This window comes from Microtus ochrogaster, unplaced genomic scaffold (genome assembly GCF_000317375.1).
Source record: "Microtus ochrogaster isolate Prairie Vole_2 unplaced genomic scaffold, MicOch1.0 UNK20, whole genome shotgun sequence".
Lineage (NCBI taxonomy): Eukaryota > Metazoa > Chordata > Mammalia > Rodentia > Cricetidae > Microtus > Microtus ochrogaster.
Window position 1 is genome coordinate 4,018,544 of NW_004949118.1, and position 24,817 is coordinate 4,043,360.

The window sequence follows — 24,817 nt, forward strand, 5'->3', positions numbered from 1 at the left end:
AAGAGAAACCTGTCTTCAACACAGCAATGAAGTCCTGGAACTTGTACAACATGGATGAACCCTGAAACCTCTGTGCTAAGTGAAAAAAGACAGACCTAGAAGACCACACAGTCTATAGAGTACCCACCTACAAGAGAGTTCTTAAGTAAACAAGACCCTGGAGAATGAAAGCAACTTCACACATGCACGGAAAGGGGCAGCTAATGATTCTGGGGCTTCGTGGGGTGTCTACAAGACAGGGTAGTGGTTGGCCAAACACTGTGTATTTACCACCACCGAAATATACTTTTAAAATGGCTTAAATCCCATGTGTGGAGGCACACACTTTCAATCCCAGCACTTGGGAGACAGGGGCAAGCAGATTTCTTGAGTTCTAGGCTAGTCTGGTCTACACAGTGAGTTCCAGGACAGCCAGAGATACATAGGGACCCTGTCTCAAATAAAACAAAAAAGGGGTTTAAATGGTAAAATTTATACAACATATATTTTACCACAAACCTAACAACAACAAACTAGAAGCTAGAAACAAGCAGTTGACCTCTCCAGCGGCTTTTAGAAAACAGGAACCGCACACTGACCACCAAGTCTGATAAAGCCTAGAGCTCCAATACCCGATATAAAGGCTGCAGTGACGCTGTGCTGTGTGTGGGAATTTTGCTGAAAGAATTGGAGTCTGGAGCTGGATGTGGTACCGCACGCCTGTCACAGCACTGGGGAAGCCACGGCAGGAGGGCCGAGTTCAAGGTCAGGTGGGCTACAGGGAGAAAGGCTCTTTAAGAAAAACCCAGAGGGAATAAGAGAATCCATTTCAGGGGCTCTCACCACAAGGGTGAGTATGCGGTGAGCGTTACACTGTGCATACCAAAACATTAAATGTACTCAGTAAAAATGTAAGAAATTAAGTATCTGCAAACCTCTTAGGTCATTTTAAAGAAAAGGGTAAAGAAAAACAATTTAGAGTTACGTACAGAGTTACGTACAAAGATATAAAAACCAGATCCATAATTTGAAAACCTTACCATAGTATGGTATTTTCTGGAACAAAAATGTCGGGCCCAGTGTGCAGCTCCCACCCCTTGACTGTGGTTTGTCAAGGTCTCTGGGCTGCTCCTGGAGCTGCCAACCCACCCCCCGCCCCATTGGTAGGGCACGCTGGTGGGTGAGTCCTGCTTCCGGGGGCTCAGGAATTTGCCACATCTTTCTTTAGTCCGTGAAAACAGCTGGCATATGAAGGGTGGCTGGTGGGGATGGGCCCTTCCCTGCAGGCAGCTGCTCTGCCTTTGTAGCCGACCCCAAACCCACAGAACTGCCTTCGCGTCCATCTGGACGGAACAGTGGGAAATGATCTCATCCTACTGTCTTGGCTCTTCAAGTTTCAGCAGCTCCATAGTAGACCTAAGTATTTGGAGGTTCCAGATGGCTTTATTCATGGAAGGGCTCCAAGTAGCCAGCTCCCTGATGAGGCTGTTCTTACGAAAGCTTCCCACACCTCTCCCTCATCCACAAGGAAATGGTGATAATATTGTCTGCACCAACCCAGACCCTGCTGTGCCTCGGAAGCTTACCTCTTCCAACCAGGTGGCACAATCCTGGTGACGAGAGCCTCTTCCTGCACTTTTGGGGTGTCTCGAAGCAGCACACAGCCTGCAATGCCTTCCAGGCACCCTCTTCCCTTATTCCAACAGCTCCCAGAATCCTTTGCAGGGCCAGCCTGTCACCATGATTGGCTCAGGCGGCATTGGAATAACATCCTTGATGTGTTATGAGGACCATCGAGTCTGAGCTTTGTGGGAACTCGTTCTCTAGGGACCCCCCCAAAGTCACAGGACTGACTGCTGGGTTCATCACTGTCAATACTTGGGAGGCTTGTCTAAGGGTGAAGACACAGAGGGCGCACAGGTGGAGATGGCAGTCACGACACATGCTGTCACCCTTGGGAAGCTGCTGGTTCCAGCGGAAAGAATGCTGCTGTGCACCTGTCCATGTCTCTTTCTGTCTCTAAGGCTGGAGATTGATCCCAAGGCGTCAAACACGCTAGGACCACTCTCCCATGGCAATATCCCAACCCCACAAAACACACCTTTGCTGAGGAGCTGTTTGTGGCTATAGTGTGATTTTGTGAAATTTCTATTTTCTGCATTAAAAAGCCTTTATTGTGGTAAAATTGGCAAGATTTAGCGTGTTGGCTCTTTTAAGTGTTAACTTGCTGGCATGAAGTGTCTTCTCACTGTTTGGACAATGTTATTACTGCCCACTTCCAGCATCTTTTCTTCATCCTACACTGAATCCCTGCCACCATTTCATGCCAGCTCCCATCTCTCCAGCCTCCAGCCCCCTCTCCCCCCGTGACCATTTTAGTTTGCCTGCATTAGTAAATAGCACAAGTGGAAATCCATCCCTAATTTGTGACTGACTTACCTCACTTCCAAGGTTCACAATGAAGAGTCTACCAGAGCGTCCTCCTTCCCACGCAAATACACATTTTGTTTCTCCCCTCCGTGCGCGTGGACATGGGTGCTACTTCTGGATTTCTGGCTGTTATAACAACACCGCAGTGCAAAGCGGTGTAAAAGCATCTATATGAGTCCTGTCCAGTTACAAGCATTGTGTATCCGCCGTGGCATGGCTGGCTATGCAGTGACTCTGTGTGAGGGCTAAAGGAACTGTTATGCTGTCTTCCATGGTTCTCCATGACTAACTTCTCCACCAACGTGCTGTCAAGGTTCCAACTGCCCCATCTTCTCACTAACACCTGTCTTTGAAAACCGTTTAAAGGAGGCACTGTGTGACCCTGGGAAGAGACCTTATTTCCTCTTTAGAAGAAAACTGTTGGGCTAATGAAGCATCAAAGCCAGAAGCTCTGGCCTTTGTAAATAGTCCTGGGTTCTTCAACAGCGTCTTGGTAACTCCACCCTCACACCACCCCCAACACCAAAATGCTGGGCTGCCCGTCTGCAGTGGAGACGGAATGACACCCATAGCTACTCCCTTTCCTGATTAGAAGGGAAGATGCTGGCCGCATATATTTATTGGTAGCCACCTTAACATGTCCCTCCTCAGCTCTAGTGTCTGCAGTAAAAACAAAGCCATTTATTTTCCTGGACCCCCAGAGTCCTGCAAGCGACAATGCCATGTCGCAAGGGTGCGGCCCCAGGAGATGTGTGACCAGCTCCCTCCTCTACATCCCCTTTCCCTGCACTCTGCCAGTGACAGAAAACCTGGAGAAACATTCCCTTTAGAGCTGAAGACAACAGGGGGAGGGAATAGCCAGTGAAGTGTGACACCCAAGACCTTGTTTCTTCCTTGTAAGGACTTTATTTCTGTATCACCATGGTCTCAGACAGACTCTGAGGCACCGTCATTTGTCTCAATTTGGCATCCTCATGGGTTTTTTTTTTTTGTAGTGCTTTTCCTTAAACAAGAAAATGTCGAGTGAGCTTTGTACACCGTCAGTTAACGTTTTAACAATAACTTAAAAACAATGCTGTTGTCTCGCTGGTACAGGGGACCAACAGGAACAGTGCAGCACAAGGAACTTTACAACAACTCACAGTGGGTCAGACTGACGCACGCACACGCAGGTGAGGGCCGGGACGGAGCAGTGTATGTACAGGTGCCCGAGGATGTGCGGCAGGCAGAGTTCATGGGTCACACAGTGAGTCTCAAGTCCATCTCATGGACTCCGTACCTTTTCACAATTGTTGACCTGCGTCCTTCCGGATGACAGACGCTCTTGTCTCTTCTGGCCTCATGGCCTTTTCACTACAAAGAGTTTACTGAGTTGGGCAGTCTCAAGCATTAAAAAAGACTCTTAAAAAAAAACCCTAACACTGAACAAAATGAAGTTTAACTTAGAACGCTCTGAACTCAATAGTGAGAACCCCAAGCGTAACGAAACAGTGCAAATTGAACAGAGGCAGCAGGATTGGGAACAAGGTTGCTTGGAATCTCTTAAGATGTACATATTAAAACTCTTAAATCTATTTATACCTTATTTACCTTTTTGTTTAATATATTGTGTGTAAAAAAAGATGGAGGCAAAAAATAGTTTTCTGAGCTATGAAAAAATTATTACAGGCACATTTTTCTGTTTCATGGCCGAAACATGTCAGTTTACCAGGTTGGACATTCAGCAGCCGTGTGTGTTTAAAGATATCCATTGACCTTGAGAAAGCTACATCTTCCCTCTGGGGCAGAGCTGGGTGGATGGTGATGGTCTGGTTGTGCAAATTACAGTGAATTATTCTGGTGATAATTCGTGCAAGCTTGCATCACGTCACAGGTGTGGCTTCTCCTCCGGTGGCTCCTCCTCACTGTGTTCCTCCAAGGACACTCGGTCTCCGGGTGACTGAGACGGTGAGGCAGTGGGGGAGGGTGGGGCCCAACGGGATGGAAGGCGGCGGTTGGCTGGTCTCTCTGGCCTGGAGAAGCAGGGCTCTAGGGATGGCGCGAGTGCAGAACAAGGTAGTTCCTTCAGAGCCGAGAGAGGGAGACAGCGTTATTCAGACCTCGAGTGTCACGTGGGCCATGGCCCCCAACATACGTCACACATGCTGAAGTCGAATGGAGCAGCCCAGGAGGCTACAGCATCTGAACAATTATGGCATGCGTGGAGAGGAACCTAAAGCGACCAGTAACACATTCCACATGGATGACTGGCGACACAGGACACGTGACCTTTTACACTGCGACAAAATACAGCAAAACATGGGGACATGGATCTGCTTGTAGGACATCTCCGGAACTGGGCTCAAACACAGAGAAGATGATGTAGCAATGGGGTCCCATCTTTGAGCTCCTACTGAGTCAGTCTCGTAGGACCTCAGTCTACTGAGGCCCACACAGCCCTGGGGTGGAACCCAGCTGTATCAGCAAAGAGAGCCAAACAGAACTCTGCCACTGTTTATCCCAAGCTGACTGGCGGAAGGCTAAACAAACTCCCACAGTGTGGGGGAAAAAATGCTGTAGGCAGAAATTTTAATTGAGGTCTAGTTTTCTTGCATGATCGCCAGCAAGGCAGCGGTCTTACCAACTAGGACTAGACTGTGCTCAGACGTTGGTGTTTCAGCCACTGGAACAGTCTGAGTGCTGACCACGTGACAGTTGTTTGCTTGTTTAAAAGGGCTGTGGAGCAACGTGTTCCTAGACTGCAAGTCAGGGAACAGGGATGTCCAAACGTGGAAGTTACGGACACACAGAAAAGCGGAAAGCTGTGTCGCGCAGTGAACCGTGGATGATGCTCACACAGGTCCGGAGGGGGTGATATTTATGGATGAAAGGCACAAGCATGATGTCATGGAATTAGGGCCCACAAAGGAAGTCAAGAGGCGAGCTAGAAGATTTAGACATGACAATGAAGAAGCCAGAATGAAGAGAGATTAGGAACAGAGGGATGGAAAGACAGATGCCATGTCCAGTGGGCAGGCGATGGTTTTCGGGACAAGATGAAGACATGAAAGGATGCTCAGAGATGGCCAGTGAGGATGTCATGACCCAAGGGCAGCAAGGGGCCCACAGACTTCTGTAAGAGCGGTGGAGTAATGGGGCAATCTTTCCCTCATTCCTGCGGGGCCAGCAAAAAAGGAAACACTGAGACCATTCCATCAGATGCCTCCTTTTGGTAGGCATCTTCCCTGACCTAGGAGAATCTTCCCCGGGCCGCTTAGGCCATGGTGCAGCGACAGCCAGGATGTACTCATAGCTGCCGTGTGGGTACACATGAGTCAAGGTGGGTCTGTATCTGTGCCTCGTTACATCACCTCACAGTACCCGGAGGAGGGTGGGTACAGCTTGTGAAACCCACGTCCCTGCTCCCACCACTGTAGGAGTGAGCATGTGCACGTTTGCTGCCGTTGGTGTGGCTGCCGCTACAGGTCTATCCAGCCCCTTCCTCCCACTGAGGCTGAACAGAACCAGCTCAGAGACACCTGTCTGTGCAGGAAGAAATGCGCAGCCACGACGTCACAGAAACTAACATTTCCTTGGCAAGACACCAGTGCACATCAACGAGCGATGTTGTTCTCTACCCATAAGCCAGTGAGGTGGCTGTGTGGGAAAATGGCCCTTCCCATCACTTCCTTGGCCATTCACCCTCTCCCTCTGCCATGGGGACACAACTTTTATCTGATGGTGGCTATGTCTCCCTCAGCCCCAAGACAGCATCTCACTCACTATGTAGCCCTGGCTGGCCTCAAACTCACCAATATCTCTTCCTCCCCAGGGCTGGGATTAAAGGTGTGCGTCACCACGTATAGCATGGCTCTGTGTTAGTTCTTCTGGTAGACTGGAGGGTGACTACATCCTTGACTCAAACCAAATGTGTGCTTCCTCACAGGCCTCCCTCAGTTCAGGCTCTGAAGGCCAATCCCAGAGTTCTCAAAAATACAGGGAACAGGGATGTCCATGCTATGATCCATTCGGCCAGTCCTTACCAAGAACTTACTTTTCGGCCAATAGACTCACTTGAAAAGACAAGATACATTTGGACTTATTCTTCCTGGTATGGTGGTATGAAAAAAGGAAAAAAAAAAAACCAACAAAACAAAACAGAGAAGGCTCAACATAGCCCAGCACACAGCAACACATAGATGTAAACTGAAATGCCAGCGAGCAGCAATGGGTGGGTCGGAACCAACAGACGCTGGGCACAAAGACTTGAGTTGTGCCTGAGATGCCCCCCAGCCAATGTTCTTTCTCAACTGCAAACTCCGTGAGAGGAGAAATCCCAGCAGGATCTACATGCTAAATGGTTGGCCCTGGAGGCACTCAAAGCGGGGTGTCTGCACTCAGTGTCTGTTCCTGGGGGTGAGCGTGGATTTCCACAGATGGTGATGAATGAGACCATGAGTACGTCAGCTACACACACGACTCTCTGGACGGAGGGAAGTGAGGAAGGAAGCACTTACAGTGTGCGGCGGGCAGGGCTAGAGTCCCCACGGGGCAGTTAGTAAGACAGTTTGGTTCTGGACAGACAGACAGAAAAAGGAGAGAAAACCAAGTCGGTTGGAAAGTTTGTTTCAAACAGAAGAACAGTCTAAGTATAGTCCCTGCGCCAAGGTGGCCTCGAGAGAGAACGGTGGTCCCTGGGTTCACGCAGAGGCAGGCCGGGTAGAGGCAGGAGGCGGCGGCAATGGCACTTAGACACAAGACTGTCTTCTGCCCTGTATCAACAGGCTGAAGAAGGAAGGTGAACCAAGGACGGGCAGTGGTCCCTTAGCTCTCTGAGGGCGCTTACGTGACCAAGGGAGCTGTGAAAGTGGTTCAGCTGAATACGCAGCCTGGCTTGTTCTGGTCACAAGCCATGGCTGCCTGTGCTCACACTTCCCCTCCACCGTATTAGCTCTAGGAGGGAAGGGTGCCAGAGCATTCTCTTGGCACAACTCTGCTTTGCTGCCCAAGCTTCAAGAGAGGGAGAAGCTAGGGCCACTTGTGGGGTGAGAGAGAAGCAAGGAAGGGATCTCATGTGTGGAGATCCCGGTGGCAATGCCACACAGGGTGCTTGGCACAGGCAGGGAAAACACCAGCGGCTCCGCTGCTCTGAGTGTCAAAGGCAGACCCCCACAAATTCACTGAGATGAGGCGTGATTCCCAACACGCCCATTACGTGGGGTCCAACCAAACAGGATTCTGCTGGCACCCAGAACAAGCAAGCTGCTGAGAAAAGGGGGAGATGAGCCCATGGCCTTGAAATGCTGCCACTGAGTCTCCCTGCGGGTTCTTGGGCTCTGAAACCGTCTGTGCTCCTGTCGTGACTCTCAGCTTGTTTGGGAGCCAACAAGACATGCGTGTGTGTGTGTGCGTGTGTGTGTGTGTCTGTTCTCGTGCACATGCACAAATAAGAATCCAAACACACACTTTCTGGAAAATAGGGCAGTGAGGGGTGACTGCCGTTGACAGCAAGAGTTTTGCATCACAGAGCTTTGACTCCATTAAAGCATGTGGCATCTCTATTATACCTCTGTGTCACCCATTTTCTCATTCGCTGTCAAGAATACAAAGGTTCGGGCTGGAGAGATGGCTCAGTGGTTAAGAGCATTGCCTGCTCTTCCAAAGGTCCTGAGTTCAATTCCCAGCAACCACGTGGTGGCTGACAACCATCTGTAATGAGGTCTGGTGCCCTCTTCTGGTCTTCAGGCATACACGCAGGAAGAATATTGTATACATAATAAATAAATATTAAAAAAAAGAATACAAAGGTTCTTTGGTTCCCAAACTTAATTTCTATGTGGTCTCTAAGATGAGTGGAAACTCAAGACAGCCGATTGACGATGCCTGAAAAACGCATTCTGTTTTACCCGAAGGCAACATACTCATCTACAAACAGACCCTCCCAAGCCACAACTGAGGGCTCCTGAGGTTCGGGGGGTGAAAAGATCAGAGGAGACACCATTTGCTACCTGAAAACTCTTATTCTGTGACGTCCTTTCTTTTCAGAGCACATGGGAAATCGGTCCCTTCTGAAGCTGGGCGGATGCATTCAGCATTATGATCTGGCTACAAGACCATGGGGGGCCAGGGAGTGAACTGTGGTGGGTTTGAGTAAGAATGGCCCCTGCAGGTTCATATATGTTAAACCTAGTCATCAGAGAACAGCACTACTTGAGAAGGATTAGGAGCGGTGGCCTTGTTGGAGGAAGAGTGTCACTGGAGGTGGGTTTCAAAATTTGAAGTCAGGCCCAGAGTCCCTCTCTTCCTGCTGCCTGTGGGTCCAGATGTGGAACTGTTGGCTCCTTCTCCAGCACCATGTCTGCCTGCATTCTGCCGCACTTCCCACCATGATGATACTGGGCTAGACCTCTGAAGCTGCACACAACCCCCAATTAAATAATGATAATGATTATTATTAAATAATTAATTATAATTAAATTATAAAACTCTTAAGAAATCTGTCCCTAGAACTCAGACCTTGGGAAGAGCAGCTCATGGGATTGCCATTTCTATAGCTAAAAGTCAAAATCAGTAAGGCCTGCCCTACTGGTTTAAACTCTTGTCTTTTGAGTTAAGTACTCCTCCGAGAGCTAGACAGGGAGAACCTATTCATTTCTCCCCTGTGAGCAATTTGAGGCAAGGGGCAAAGGAAATACACCCTTCTCCTCCTGTCACCCAGGAAGCCAGAGCTAGAAGGAAGCAGAGGGCAGTCTGAAGGCACCCTGCAGTTTTCTGCCCCTGCCCGTGCTGTGTGTAGGAGTGGCTGGGCTTGGATGACGCTCGTGAACACGGGCACATCCAGGCTCCCAGGAGCAGCTGTCACGTGATCACTTACAGGCCAGACCCACTCTGTCAGCACTACATTAACAGTGAGGCGCCGATCCCCACCGCCATCACCACTATCACTGCTCCGTTTGCCGTGGACATAGGATTTTCTTCCTTGCTTTTGAGATAGGCTCTCATTATGAAGCCTTGGGTGGCCTAGAACTTGGCGATAAACCTGACTCTGTCTCCTGAGTGCTAGGATTAAAACTGTGTAACACCATACCCGTGGGGTTCCTTGTTTGCTTGTGTGGTTTTCGATTTGTTTGCCTTGCTTTTATTTTCCAGGGCAAGAACACAAGTGGATATAGAGGTACGTGTATCAGAATGGAATTCAATGCTGACAGGTTGGTGTCACCATTGCCACATTGTATTGGGGCACTGTTTTTACTTTATCCACTGTCTGGGAGGTTTATAAGGACAATCTGCCGGTCTCTAATGAGGTGGCCCCAAGAATCGAAAACCTATTCTTTAGTTCCCAATGAAAGGGTTTGTCAGGAGCCATTTCCCCAAAGATTATAGCAGGGACTATTGTCCTAAGGATGTTTGCGGGGAGCCCCACACCCAACTATCTTGAGAGCTATCTGTTAGCGGAACCCGCCCCACATTCCAACTATCTGGAGAATTGTTTGTGGTTGGAATCACAAAAGGAACGATTCCGCTTGTGTAGAGAACACTAGGTGTATCCACTTGTGACCACTGCTGCCTCGGCAAGACCCCTTCCTGCCCATGCCATGCCCCTGCCCCTATCCCAAGCCAAATTCCTCATTCAAGGGCTATATAAGCCACAACCATTCCGCTAATAAAGAGAGACCTTGACAAATTGAGAAGAGAATCTTGTCTGGCTCTGCTTGGTCCCCTTCCTGTTTCCCACCCCACTTCTTTTTCAGGTAGCGCCTCTTCGGGACCCGCAGGGCGGGTTACAAGGGTTTTGTCTCTGTGTGGCCCAGATGCACTGTAACACGTTCCTCATGAAGCCCACATAAAGTCTGCAGCGAGTCCTGACAGGTAGACAGACACAAGTACACGCACGGTTTCCACTCACTCAGTTTTCACCAGTGCACCAAGTCGCACAGAGAGAAAGCAGTGTGCTGCAGGTACAACTCCTAGACCAAGAGAGAAAGGCTAACCCAGACCAGAGGACAGAGTCGGAGCAAACCACGTGCTCATCATTTTGAGGACAGTAAAAGTAATCTCTTCTGTAAGTTATTCAAGGTCTGTCTTTCTGTCTGTTCCACTTCACGGTTCACTGCGTTCCTGCCAACTTACAAGGATTCCCGAAACCAGTGCCCAGGACCCACCCGGCCTTTCTAAGCTAGGCAGCTAAAGGCAGAGCTGATGGGAGACAGAGCGGTACCCAGCTTACCTCCATGGATCCTGGTTCAGCTGGTCCTGCTTCTCCGCTGTGGCTGTCGCTGGTGAGTCCTGAGGGGCCATGGGCGGCTAGCTTCTTCTCCTCCTTTAAGGCATGCTCCAACAACTTTTTGTTGAGGATCCGGGCTACATTCTCAGTGAGCGTGTAGCCAGGGGGGGCAGAAAGGTCCTGTCTCACTGGTGTGTTCTCTCCCCCATCCTCCCTGCACACCTCTGAGCCCACGCCTAGGGGGCTGGGGGACCTTCCTCGGGAACTGGTGCCCGTTTCCTGGCCTGGACCCAGCTCCTGTCGAGGTTCTGCAGAGCGGGAACGGCTCCCAGCTCGCATCCCAACAGGACTGTGGTCAATGATGTTGAAGAGGCTGGAGAGGCCGTCGTTGATGGTGGTGTGCACGGGGCTCTCCCTGGTGGTGGTGGAGCGGGCCCAGGCTGACTCGCTGAACCCTTTCTGGGCCATGCCTGGCGAGGTCCTGCTATTTGGCTGATCAGCTTTGGACAGGGGCTTCCTCTGAAGCTTGGGAGAACCGTACTTTGGGGAGCAGCAGGTGCGTTCAAACTTGGCCTGCACCTTCTCGATAGCAGGGGCCACCTGTCTGTTCCTAAGGCTTCGGGAAGGAGAAGACACGGGTGTAGTGCCACCTCCGGCTTTTGGCGTGAGACACTTGTGGGGGCTGCTGGTGACACCGCCGGCACGCAGGGCCTCAGTCTGCAGGCCCACACTGATTGTCTGGACGGTCTGTGTTCCTGCTGTCCTGGACCCATTGGTCTGGCAGGCCATGTCCCTGACTTGTGGTTCGGCAGGACCAGAGCAGATGGCATTCCTGACAGAGAAGGCCACCTCCTTCATGTCGTCACTCATGTTCCTAGACATATCTAGGCTGTGCAATGGGGAGGGGAACCCCAGGGAAGGGCAGACAGGTTTCTCTAGGGGGTGGAGAGACCCCTCCACGTAGTCTCGGGAGTGTCTGGGTGGGGTGCAAGGCCACCTGTTGAGCACAGGTTCCGGATGACCTCCCTTGGCATCTGCCAGGTTCCCTCTTGCTCTGCTCATAGGAAAGGGGCCCTCGGGGTCCACACGGCTCCTGCCCTCACCACCCGACATGATACTGTCAACCCGGCGGACAGCAGGGGGGCTGTGCAATACATGCACCCCAGACTGCTCGGTGAGGACATGGCTCCGCAGGGGCTGCTTCTGGCAGTGCTCTGGGCTGGTCATGGTGTCTGTCGTCATGGTGACACTTGTGGTCAGGTACCAGGAGGAGTCAGGGAAAGGCTCCATGGTGGAGTCATGTCCTACCCGCCCTACCTCGGTCCTGTCTGCCCAGAGGTCTGGAGGCCTATCGGTCCCAGCCCTTGGGGAAGTATAGTCCCAGTTTTTGCTGTTGAACTCCTCGATGTACTTCAGGTCATCGGGAGACAGGGGTGGAGTGACATCCTCCTTGCTGCTGGCAGATGGTAGGCCCTTCTCAGGCAGGAATGGGGAGACGTCCATCAGACGTTGGAATTCAGACATACAGGACACAGACACAGCCCTGAGGGAAGAAAACAGAAGGGGTCAGCTCCTGGACTGTATTCTACACAAGATGTACCTGTGGAGGTGCGGGCCTCTACCTGGCTCTTAAGAATCGGGTCAGCCAGGGCTGGAGAGATGGCTCAGCGGTTAAGAGCACTGACTGTTCTTCCAGAGGACCCGGGTTCAATTCCCAGTACCCACATGGCAGCTCACAACTGTCTGAAAATGCAGTTCCACGAGATCTGATACCTTCACACCAATGCACATAAAATAAAGTTAAATAAACCATTAAAAAGAAATTGGGTCAGCCACTGGACATCCTGCATGGTTGTTACTCTTACCCCATGAATGCCCACAGTTGTATAGCTCTGCAATTGTGCCTGCAGCCTTGCCTTGGTCTGAATTGAATAGAGCTACTCCCTCCATGGCCACAGAGATGCGTGGATTACCTACCCACCGTCATAGCTAATTCCAGACTGTGGTCTGGCGACTGAAGCCACTATGGAGGATCACCCTCTGCTGGCTTCCATGAACCTGCGAAGATGAACACGCCATACTCTCTAGCTACTGTGAGCCACAGGATGGGCAGAGAGAGACCCTGGTGAAACATCTACAGGTCCACATCTCTTTTCATCCAAACAGCCTCATCCTCCACTGGCTGGAAGGACACTGACTTTAAAGTCTCCAAAGGCCACCTGGAAGATGTCGGAGGAAATAGGGAAGTGGAAATCCTGATCAGTTTTGAGTCTTGTCTCAACCTAGAATACGATCAAGCCCAATTCAGTAAGGGGCGTCCTCACCTCCTATCCCAGCTTTCCTCTCGATAGCCAAGTGCCCCCCCCTCTCCGTGTGTGTGTGTGTGTGTGTGTGTGTGTGTTCTTTCTGTCCTCTAGAGGAGGAAAACTCCCTCAGGCACACGAACGACGGTAAAGGGGGAAGGCAGGTGAGTGACAAGAGTAAGGGTATAAACGTGGGCGCGGATCCTTAGTGCCAGCATTTCAACTTCTCATGTTCCAATCTGACAGAAACTTGGGGAACACTTTCCCTCTGCTCTCCAGTCTCCACAGAAGCGGTGGGGTGGCAGACTGGACAAACCAGGAGGTGAGTAGGGTCTTCATGCTGCTTGCCTATCCACCAGGGAAAACAAATGGTCAGAGGCTGGGGGTCGGGTGTGCCCACCAACTCAGGTGACAGAATCGCTCCATCTGCAGCAGAAGCGGGAGGCAAGACGGACACCCACTTACCATCCCATTAGATCTGTTTCCTCTCAGTTTGACAGACAGACTTTATACCTAGGGTTCTAACTCAGCCCTAGCCACGCCAGAAGGGAATCTCATACCTGGTACCCAGATCACTCTCTATGGATGGAGGAGCACAGAGATGACAAAGAATGGAGGGGTGTGGACCTTAGAAACGGCCACGTTGATGAAACAAGAAGACTAGGATCCACTGGAAGCATGGCCGGGTGCCTCCTGGTGCAAGAGATGAGGCAGGGCCCCAACATGGTTACAAGTCAGGGGGGCCACATGGCCTGGGGAGGGGTCGGCACCTTCATTGTTTTGTCTCAGACACTTGATGCTACTTAAAATTTGCAACCCCCATGTTGACTACTTCTGAAATCAGCAGAAGCAAATAAGATTTAAAATCACAGTTACAGCGCACAAAGGAAGAGGAAGATGGGAGGCTGGGTATCAAACGCGAACGGCGCAGGCCTTCATCTGGACACGGAGCGATTGCTCCTGTGAACGGGCACAGCAGTTGATGGAGCCACAGCTAAACCATGTGCGCTGCTTCTCTGGCTTCCTGTGTGTTCATACGTGTGAATGCCACAAAGAAAACAACAAAATATTTCAAAGAATCTGACTCCCCTATTTACAGATGAAGCAACTACGGCCCAAAGCACTTAAATCCCAGACCCACGGAAACACAGCAAGAGGCAGATGCAGATCACTTCCGGAGCCCAGGCCCACACGTATACTTGCATTGCCTGGGGAAGACACCATGTCCGGGCAACTCTGTGGGTTCTGTGGAAACAGATGGTCTAGGCTGCAAAGGAGACAGTCTGTATTTACAGCCTCCAAGATCAGAGAGAAAATAGGATGAGGGAGCTGGCGGCAGCAAACTGCCAGAGACACGGGATGCAATGGGGATAACACGTGTCCGTCTACAGAGGGAAGAAAAGGCAAAGCCAGAGAGCACAGGCTGTCAGGGAGGAAGCTGGGTGCAGCTAATACGAGGGTTGCAGCTAAGGTGTGTTCCCTCTGGGAATCACAGCACGGAAGACAGCAAAGACAAAACAAATCCGCCGTTTGCCAGGAAGGACGCCTCAGAAATGGTTTTCTGTGCTGCCCATAAGAAAGTCTCCACAGACCTTTGAAAGACTGGTTTTTTTGTCAAGCACTCCTCTGGACATGGCAAACACAGTTGTTATCCTAAGACACAAACCAACGCACGTTGCCTTTTTGCTAATGCTAATCTAGAAAACAAATAGTTTAACAGCTGGTACTTACTGTACAGTATTTTGGAGAGTACCCACAAACACTGCGTGAAAACAGTGCATCCTTAAAGGCAAAAGATTTAGAATTTAGCAATCAATTGTGCTTACCTTTGAAGATTTCCCTTGCGACTTTCTTCTTCCTGTAAAGAAAGAAAGAAACAAACAAACATCTGTCAGAACCAACTGATTCTGGCTTCCTAGGAATCCTGTCTGCACTAAGTGACTTGTTTTGCTATGGTCTCTTAAGATGTGGTTCAAAATGCTCACTGAGGCCAAGTCCTAGGCTACTGCCCTGAGCCCTTTGAAGTGGAACAGTAAAAGCTGCATCCACAGCATCACGGGGGGTAGGAGCTTCTGTAGTCACCGCCTGAGTGAGAAACACTGACTAGAAAGCTTGCTGAGTAAATGGTTCTCCCGCACCCCCACTATAAGGAGCTCAAAGAACTCCAATTCTGAGTAAGTCCAGGTGCGTGTGGGGGGGTAGGGGTGGAAGATGACAGTGGGCAGTGGGAGACCAGTGTCCTCCGGCCCAAATCTTGCTATGGAGGTTGGTATGAGTGGCATCTTTGGGGCAGGGACTCCTGCTTGTTTTTGAACATTCCTGGTTAGGATCAGATGTAGAAAAGCGGTGACTTCTCCTGAAGGGCAGCAGGAACTGTGCTGATAAACAGCAGCAGAGACAAAGGTTGTCTATTGAAAAAGACTCGCATGCTGGCATGGTTTGGAAGAAACAATCACTGGACAGTAATGAAACCGTATTCCTTGGCACAGCCATATGGAAGCGTGCCTTCCTCACAGACAGCAAGCCTTTGCATCCACCACACAGAGGAGTAAGGGTCTCCCTTGGACCTGTGCTCTCTCTGCTACAAAGCTGTACCACGGACACTGCCTGCAGATCTGTGGCGGGGCTGACCAACCAATTGACATCCTACTGACCTGATACACACTGATGGGGGTAAGGCATCTGACTTCACTGACCTGACGTACGTGGTTGAGCATCCCTTAATCCAAAAATCCATAACCTGAAATACTTCAAAATCTGAAAATTCTGGACTTTGCTTCACACACAAAATAAGCATAGAATAAAATTGCCTTCAGGCTCCAGGCATAAGGTGAATATGGAACTTAAGTGATTTTTGTGTTTGAATCGAGTCCGATCCCCAAGATGCCTTTTTATGAACATGTAAATATCCCAAACTCCATGATAGCTGGAAACCTGAAATCCTATGGTCTCAGCATTTTGAACCAGGGACATTCAACTCTCCTAATGTCCCCATATTTCAGCACTATCCGAGACAAGTCCCGTAAGTATGAAGTATCTGGAAGAACAGTAGCCAGTACGGTCACTATAAACCGGTTTCATGTGTAATGATGCCCACAGCAGGGTGCCCACACCATCATCCGGGTTTAATTGAGACAGGGTCTCACTATTCTTATACCAGTTTTTAAACTGTGGCTTTAAAAATACAATCATCGGAGGAAAACAAGTGACATCGTGCCGCAGAAATTTTGGTGGCTCTCTCGAATTCAATCATTTGTCCATCCACTTGTTGGATGTTTTTCCCTTTCCCCAGAATAACATATTTATTGCTGTTGCCATTTAGTGATATCTACTAAATGTTAAGATATTCTTTAATACAGAATTATTCCTCAGCCATCTGAGTTTTCTAGAATCAGAAAATGCATAATGATTTCAAGAAAAGCAGAAACTATACATTTGTTTTGTCTACTGAGTTTTGTGGACTACACTTGTTCTTGAGAGTTTTCATGTTACATGGGATGCTAGTCCAGCATTTCTGAACCCAGAACAAGATGGCTACGCTAAACTGCCCACGGGAGTAGGGTCATCGTGGTCTGGGGCACTAACTCGCCGGAAGGGAACTGCCAGACACTGGCTGCACCGAATGTTGGCTCCCTCCTGCTGCTGATAACCTCAGAGGACAAACCCAGGCTGACCTTGGCAAGGCAGTTCCTGAGGGGTGGCGGATCCTCTGGGTCATCGTCCATGGACAAAGCGTCCAAGTACAGGTTCTCGCTGGCCGAGCACCGGTCTGACTCCTTCAGTTTGGAAAGCGGCCGGTCTTCAAATGGGATGGAATCAGTGTCTGCACAGGGCCACATGGACACAGGCCGGGGAGCACGGAGGTCTCCTTGGTGTGGAAAAGGGCGGGCGTCGTCTTCCTTTTGACTGCAGAGGAAACTGCCGCTTCTCCGGGGGCTGTTCTCTTTCTGCAACTGAGTGTCAAAACGGAAACAATAAGCCTCCCTTTCCAGGGTGACAATTTTGCTAAGCCCATCCTTTCTCCACTATGTGGAATTACGTGTCTACCTGAAAAGACTTTTTAGAATCAAATGTGCTTAACGGCATGGCATCAGGTTCAAGATGTCACACCGTACCACAAATGCTTCCTAAAGAGAAGCATACTTTACCTGGACTGCAGAATCTTCCTGATGCAAATATTTGTGTTTTGAGGGTTTTTGCTACTGTCTTCTTCATTTCTGTTGTACTCATATAATTTATCAATTATTGTGCTTACGGGAAATTAGACATTTTGGTTTCAAGTTTAAGGGGAACAAGCATCATGTTTAATATTTCTTTCACAGTAACCTCCAGAACTTTAGCAAACTCCTGAGGGGGAACCCCATTTTCCTACCTGGCCCAAGACAGATAACAAATCCGATACAGAACTAGATTGTAGTCACATGGTGCTCAAGACAATGCTAACTTTGCTTGAGAGAGTGAAAACTGAGCTACAAAGATGACTAAAGACCTGGAACACTTTTCGGCCTGACTTGGTAAACTGAGGTAGTAACGGGTAAAGATGGGTCACTTGGGGTGTCGAGGAAGGGGCTGGGGATACAGTTGGTGGGGAACACTTGCCAAGCACATGCAAGGCCCTGATTTGGTTCCCAGCAACTAAACAAGGCAGGGCTGCAGCTGCGGAGGTGTGGTTGGCTGCTTTGCAAGCAAAACTGATTTCCCAACTCTTGCCTAGCTCAGTGGAGACGTGCAGACAGGTGTGCAGACAGGTGAGCAGGTAGGGGGCCTGGCAGGTGCACTCACTGGGCCAATAAGCACCTTTCTTCCAATGGAAGATCTTAAGTGGAGTATTTTATCAGACAGCTATATAAAAATCACTGAGGACTGATGGGATGTCCCAGAGATGTGGCTCACGGGTTTCGTCTCTCTTACTTACTGCCTCCCTCTTCTAAATACTTCTTGAAAGTGCAATCGAGGCCTGAAGCTACTCTCACCTAGGACTTTCTAATATGATTAAGTGCCCACCCTCCTACACTGGCTGTTCTCTTGAATAAGTAAGTTATCCAACAAGCAGAATGACATTTTCATTTCACTGGAAAGAGTGGCCAACTCAAGATTTCCAGTCCTCAAGTGCTGAGATGACGAAGGAAGTTCTTAAAAAAAAAAAAATCCCTCAAACCCAGACTGATTATTTTTTTATTAAATTTTTTTTATATTTATTGAGCGCTACATTTTTCTCTGCTCCCCTCCCTGCCTCTCCCCTCTCCCCTTCAACCCTCCCCCAAGGTCCCTGTGCTTCCAATTTACTCGGGAGATTTTTTCTTTTCTACTTTCTACTTCCCATGTAGATCTATATAAGTCTCTCTTAGTGTCCTCATTGTCTAAGTTCTCTGGGATTGTGGTTTGTAGACTGGCTTTCTTTGTTTTATGCTATAAAACCACCTACGAGTGAGTACATGTGATAATTGTCTTTCTGTGTCTGGGTTACCTCACTCAAAATAATGTTTTCGGGGGCTGGAGAGATGGCTCAGAGGTTAAGAGCACCGCCTGCTCTTCCAGAGGTTCTGAGTTCAATTCCCAGCAACCACATGGTGGCTCACAACCATCACTACTGAGATCTGGTGCCCTCCCCTGGTGTGCGAGCATACATTGAGGCAGAATGTTGTATACATAATAAATAAATCTAATAATAATAATTATGTTTTCTAGCTCCATCCATTTTCCTGAAAAATTTAAGATGTTATTGTTTCTGCTGTTTAGTACTCCATTCTGTAAATGTGCCACATTTTCCTTGTCCACTCTTCGATCGAGGGGCATTTAAGTTGTTTTCAGGTTCTGGCTATGACAAACAAAGTTGCTATGAACATAGTTGAGCATCCTTTAGTTTTATACACAAAAGTGTTTGAGGAAGGTTGTTTCCTAATTTTCTGATAAATCACCACACTGACATCCAAAGGGGCTGTACCAGCTTGCATCCCCACCAGCAATGCAGAAGTGTTCCCTTTACCCCACAACCTCTCCAGCAAAAGTTGTCATCAGTGTTTTTGATCTTGGCCATTCTTTCAGATGTAAGATGGAATCTGAGAGTTGTTTTGATTTGCATTTCTCTGATGACTAAGAGTGTTGAACATTTCCTTAAGTGTCTTTCAGTCATTTTAGATTCATTTGTTGAGAGTTCTTTGTTTAGGTCTGTACCCCATTTTTAATTGGATTATTTGTTCTTTTGATGACCAACTTCTTGAGTTCTTTGCATATTTTGGAGATCAAACTTCTGTCTGATGTGGGGTTAGTAGAGATCTTTTCCCATTCTGTAGGCTGTTGTTTTGTCTTGTTGACCATGTCCTTTGCTTTTCAGAAGCTTTTCAGTTTCAGGAGGTCCCATTTATTGCTCTCTCAGTGTCTGTGCTGCTGGGGTTCTATTTAGGAAGTAGTCAGCTGTGCCAATGCGTGCATGTGTATATTTCCCACTTTCTCTTTTATAAGGTTCAGTGTAGCTGGCTTTATTTGAGGTCTTTGATGCATCTGGACTTGAATTTTGTGTTTGGTGATAGATATGGATCTATTTTCATTCTCCTACATACTGATATCCAGTTATGCCAGCACCACTTGTTAAATATGCTTTTTTCCATTTGACATTTTTTTTGCTTCTTTGTCAAAAATGGGGTGTTTGAAGATTGATATCCGAGTCTTCTATTTGGTTCCATTGATCCTTCTGTCTGTTCTTATGCCAAAACCAGGCTGTTTTCAGTACTGTAACTCTGTAGTGGAGTTTGAAGTTAAGGATTGTGATGCCTCCAGAAGTTCTTTTATTGTACAGGATTGTTTTGGCTATCCTGGTTTTTTTGCTTTTCCATATTTAGTTGAGTACCGTTTTTTTGAGTTCTTTGAAGAATTTTGCTGGGATTTTCATGGGCATTGCATTGAATCTGTAGATTGCTTTTGGTAAGATTGCCATTTTTACTATGTTAATTCTACCTACCCAAGAGCATGGGAGATCTTTCTACTTTCTGGAGTCTTCTTAAATTTCTTTCTTCAAAGATTTAAAGTTCTTGTCATACAAGTCTTCCACTTGTTTGGTTAGAGTTACTACGAGATATCTTATGCTATTTGTGGCTATTGTGAAAGGTGTTCTCTGATTTCTTCCCTAGCCATGTGTGTACAGGAGGGCTGTTGATTTTTTTGAGTTAATCTTGTATCCTGGTACATTGCTGAAAGTGTTTTTGAGTTGTAGAAGTTCTTTGGGAGAATTTTTGGGGTAATTTATGGTTTAATGTATGATTTAAGCTTTGGAAGTATTTCTTTTACATATGACAGTGCCCTTGGATTTGGGGCATAGATGTTCAGTATTGAAATTTTCTTTTGAGGTATTTTTCCTGTGACTATTAGGAAATGACCTTGTCTCTTTTGAATGATTTTAACTTGAAGTCTATTTTGTTAGATATTAGGATAGCCACACCTCTTGTTTCTTAGGTCCATTTGATTGGTATATTTTTTTCCCAATCCTTTACTTTGAGACGATGTCTGTCTTTGAGGTTGAGATGTGTTTCTTGTATACAGAAGCGGGATGGATTGTTTTCATATCCAATCTGTTAGCCTGTGCCTTTTAAGGTTAGTTGAGTCCATTTACATTAAGGGATATTAATGACCAGTGATTGCTATCTCCTGTTAATTTAGTTTTCATTGTTGGTAATATTAATTTGTGCGGTTTTTTTTCCTTCTTTTGTATTTGCAGTTATGAGATCATCAATTGTCTGTGTTTTTGTTGGTGTAGTCATCTTCCTTGGGTTCGAGTTTTCCTTCTAGTATTTTGTGTAGGGCTGGGTTTGTGGCTAGGTATTGGTAAAATCTAGATTTGTCATGGAATATCTTGTTTTGTCCTTCTATAATTATTGACAGTTTTGCTGGGTATAGTAGTCTGGGCTTACACTGTGGTCTCTTAATGTCTGCATAATGCTTGAACATGACCTTCTGGCTTTCATTGTCTCTACAGAAAAGTCAGGTGTAATTCTAATAGGTCTACCTTTATATGTTACTTGGCCTTTTTCCTTTGCAGTTTTTTTTTTTTCTGATTTTTCGAGACAGGGTTTCTCCGTAGCTTTTTGGTTCCTGTCCTGGAATTAGCTCTTCTAGACCAGGCTGGCCTTGAACTCACAAAGATTCACCTGCCTCTGCCTCCCAAGTGCTGGGATTAAAGGCGTGCGCCATCAACGCACCTCCTTTGCATTTCTTAATATTCTTTCTTTACTCTGTATGTTTAGTGTTTTGATTATTATGTGGCAAGAAGACTCTTTTTTTTTTTTTTTTGGATCCAGTCTATTTGGTGTTCTGTAAGTTTCCTGTATCTTCATAGGCATATCTTTCTTTAGGTAGGGAAAGTTTTCTTCTATGATTTTGTTAAATAAATTTTCTGTGCCTGAGTTGACCGTCTCCCTCTATACATATTATTCTAAGATTTGGCCTTTTTATGATGACCCTTATTCTGGATGTTTTGGGTTAAGCTTTTGTTAAGATTTAATGTTTTCTTTAACTGATGAGTCTATTTCCTCTATTGTATCTTCAGCACTTGAGATTCTCTCTTCCATCTCTTGTATTCTGCTATTTATGCATGCTGTTGTGGTTCCTGATCTTTTTCTCATGATTTCTGTTTCTATAATTCCTTCGGCTTGTGTTTTCTTTATTGTTTCTATTTCAGTTTTTAAGTCCTGAATAGTTTCTTTTATATGTTTGATTTCTTTTTCTTGGTTTTCTTTAAGTGATTTGCTGATATCTTCCAATTTTTTGTTTGACTTTTCCTCAATTTCTTTAAGGGAATTTCTCATTTCATCTTTAAGAATTTCAAACATTCTCTTGAAGTTATTTTTTAGGTCATTTTCTTCTGGTTCATCCATATTTGGTTGTTCAGGCCTTGCTGTTGTAGGGTCTATTAGGTTTTGCTGGTGTTGTGTTGCTCTTTGTGGTGTAGCATGTGATGTTACCTTTTCTTCTCATCTTTTCCTCTAGTAGGTGTGGTTGGGCTGTCTGAGATTCAGCTGAATAATCTTCTAGGTGCCAGTGAATCCGAAGCTCATATGGTTGTTCCTCGTGTTACAGTCAGTGTCACAGTTCTAGTTACCCATTGGTTACTTGGTGTTCCTAGAGATAGCTCAGCGCTCCTGTGCTTTGCTCTGCTCCCTTGGAGTTTGCTATCTCAGGCCTATTTTGGCCTAGGTTGCTGGCATTGCCCTGTTTCTGTAAATCCTGGTCTGGATCCCCTCCTGCAGATGTCCCTGGCTTGGAGTTGAACCTGTTCTGGTGGAGATCGCTGACTCTGGATCTGGTCACTGGCTCAATCCTGATCTGCCAGTGTCCCAGTACTGGGTTGGCTCCTGAGAGTGGATTTGCTCCTGACTTCTGCTCCCAGGGGAGCTTGTTCGCGCTCTGTCCTAGGTAGCTGGTTCTTCTGTCCCACTCCGGTTCTGGTGGAGATTGCTGACTCTGAGTCAGGTCGCTGGCTCAATCCTGATCTGCCAGTGTCCTGGATTGGCTTCTAGGACTGGATTTACTCATGGTGGAGCTTCCCCAGACTGGTTTTTAAAGAGCATCTTTACCAGTTGCATCTCTGAAACCCAATTTGAGCCTACATTCATGAGCTTGCAGAAGCATGGCTTGTGAATGCTCAAGAGGAAGCTGAACAGGACAAAAGGACCCACAACTCGCTTTTCTAATTAAATTAAATGTCTCTGAGCACCATTGCTAGTCCATGAGAAGATGGGGTCCCTGCCAGCAGCAAATCTTAGATGCCAGTCTGTGGCAGGCTCAATGTTAAATCAGGGAAAGAACAGATTACTCCAGATTCGAGCTCAGTCCCCTCTACCCTCTCCTCCCCCTCCCTAAGGACACATTTCTTCGCAGTTCCCTTAATGATGCTAAATACTTTATTTTAAAAAAAAATCTATAAAAAGGAAAGCTTTTTATTATATTTCTCTAACGCATGTCAGTGCAGCTGAGTTTAACACATGATCATCTCCCAGGGTATTTTGGGCAAAGAATTAAAATGCAAGAATCACATTGGAAGCTGTAAATGGGCACTGAGGGTGTGTGTGAAGGGGGAGAAAGAATGACTAAAGAGAGCTACGAACAAACACAACCTAGCTCAGTAAAGTGGGGTTGCAAAAATAAACCCAGGCAGCCAGCAGCAGTTTGCACCGAGGCTGCTAAGTGTCAGATTTCCTAAAAAACCACGCCGAAGCGGCCAGAGCTGGCAGTCCCTGTGGCCGAGATGCTTGTGTAGTGCTGCAATAGTCTAGTGGGTCCTGACCGGGTAGGGTTTCCCGGGGCCACACGCCTACTGTACTTGCGATCTGGCAGCAGAATGCATTAAATGCAAGTGGAAAATTTAACAGGCTTATATTTCAAATAATTGAGCATGACAGACTCTCAAGAGCATCACCTTACAGAGGGTGAAAAGAAAAAGGTCGCCCTGTGAAGAGGTTTAGAGGGTGCCTGGCTGCTCGGGTTCTCATGGCAGCTGACTTGAGAAAATGAATTGGAAGGAGAACAGGTAACACAATCGTTCCTCTTTTAGCTCCCTAAGTACAAATATAGAGACATTCCGTGACAGTGGCTACGGAGAAATCCACTGTGACCCCATAAAAGGTAACTGGCCCCCCAATCACACATGGGTTGATATGAGAGTTCTACTATGACAGATGAGACACATCGAGTGACCTTAGCCACGTTCCCACAGTCCTTCGCCACACAGACTGCCTCTTGTGTGTAGAAATTATGCGTGAGTTTATTGTCACTGGGCAAGTATGAAGCACATGTTCCGGGAGTGGAAAATGGATTTACTGTTGCTTCCTTCGCTGTCTGTATCAAGTTCTCACAGCCAATGCTATACGGGCTTCTCTGGGGGTCAGATATCAGGGGGACACTGCGAGGAACACTCATCTACGGAATGTGCAGCTAGACATTAGAGCAGCAAACAACTGGTGAAAGCTGTGTGCGTTTCCCCTCGTGCCGACCTCTCCATGGGCGTCTGCGCCAGCCTGCTCTTTCACAGAATGCTGACCGCTACTATGCTGGTGTTCGGAAGCCCTTTCCATTGCCGACTGCTCCAGGGGAAAGGCTAGACCGAGTCCTCAAAGCCACGTCTGCATGTGTTCAGCATCCTTTCACAGTGGACCCGTCTGACAAGCAGGGAAGCCTACGCAGACCTACAGCACAGGTGTGAGGGCCAGGGGGACGCCTGAAACACCAGGCTGCGGCCATGCGGTAGACACAGCAATCGAGTTCAGCTCCTGGTCCTTGCTTTTATTGCCCAAAAACGGCATCGAAGTGAGGTGGCAGCTCAGCCCTGGGTCACTGTTGCCTCAGAAACTGAGGGTTATCACATGCTGTCTGACCAAATTTTTCTTTGCTAGAAATTCTTCATTCCCCCAAAGAAAAACAAAGACCTCGGATACCTGTTTAACTGACAGTAAGTGCAACTTTCAAAACTGAAGATGTCAGAGACAGGCTGGATGAGCGGCAATGACCAGGCAAAGGGGAACCCAAAGGCCCATGACAGGGGCCTCATAGGGTGTAGCAGGGACACTCGAGGTAAGCAATACAAGCAGTGACCAAGAGTGAAGGTTCCCTGGAGCCTGGCTGCAACGTCTTGCTGTAGTACAAATTCTACCTGGTCTTAATAATAAAAACCCAGAGTCAGTTATTAGGGGTGAAAGCTGAAAGACCAGAGAAGCAGAGCAGCCAACCACTGGTTCTTAGCTCTGCGAAATTCTCAGACCGAATGGGGTATCCTGCCTCTGCAAGTCCTCAAACTGAATGCTCAGACTGAACGCTCTGTGGCCCTGTTACTTCCTGTCTTATATTTCTCTCTTCACCCAGACACATCACTCCTGTCTCTACCTCCCTAGGGCTGGGATCAAAGGTGTGAGCCTCC

At 47.7% G+C, this 24,817-nt stretch overlaps 1 protein-coding gene across 4 annotated transcripts in view; it reads right to left on the reverse strand.

Annotated features, from left to right (window-relative positions):
• Window positions 1-3,301: 3,301 nt before the first annotated feature.
• Window positions 3,302-24,817, reverse strand: part of Mtcl1 (microtubule crosslinking factor 1) — a 124,509-nt gene continuing 102,993 nt past the window's right edge. For 2 of the 4 annotated variants that reach the window (XM_013353952.2, XM_005367577.2), the window contains 5 exons: window positions 16,590-16,868; window positions 14,742-14,773; window positions 10,616-12,155; window positions 6,906-6,962; window positions 3,302-4,471 (listed from right to left, as the gene is read on the reverse strand). In XM_013353952.2, coding sequence (XP_013209406.1) covers window positions 6,924-6,962; window positions 10,616-12,155; window positions 14,742-14,773; window positions 16,590-16,868 — 1,890 coding nt within the window. In that variant the 3' untranslated portion in view covers window positions 3,302-4,471; window positions 6,906-6,923. The remainder of the gene's footprint in view (window positions 4,472-6,905; window positions 6,963-10,615; window positions 12,156-14,741; window positions 14,774-16,589; window positions 16,869-24,817) is intronic. The other 2 variants (XM_026789483.1, XM_005367576.2) reach the window with 1 other exon arrangement.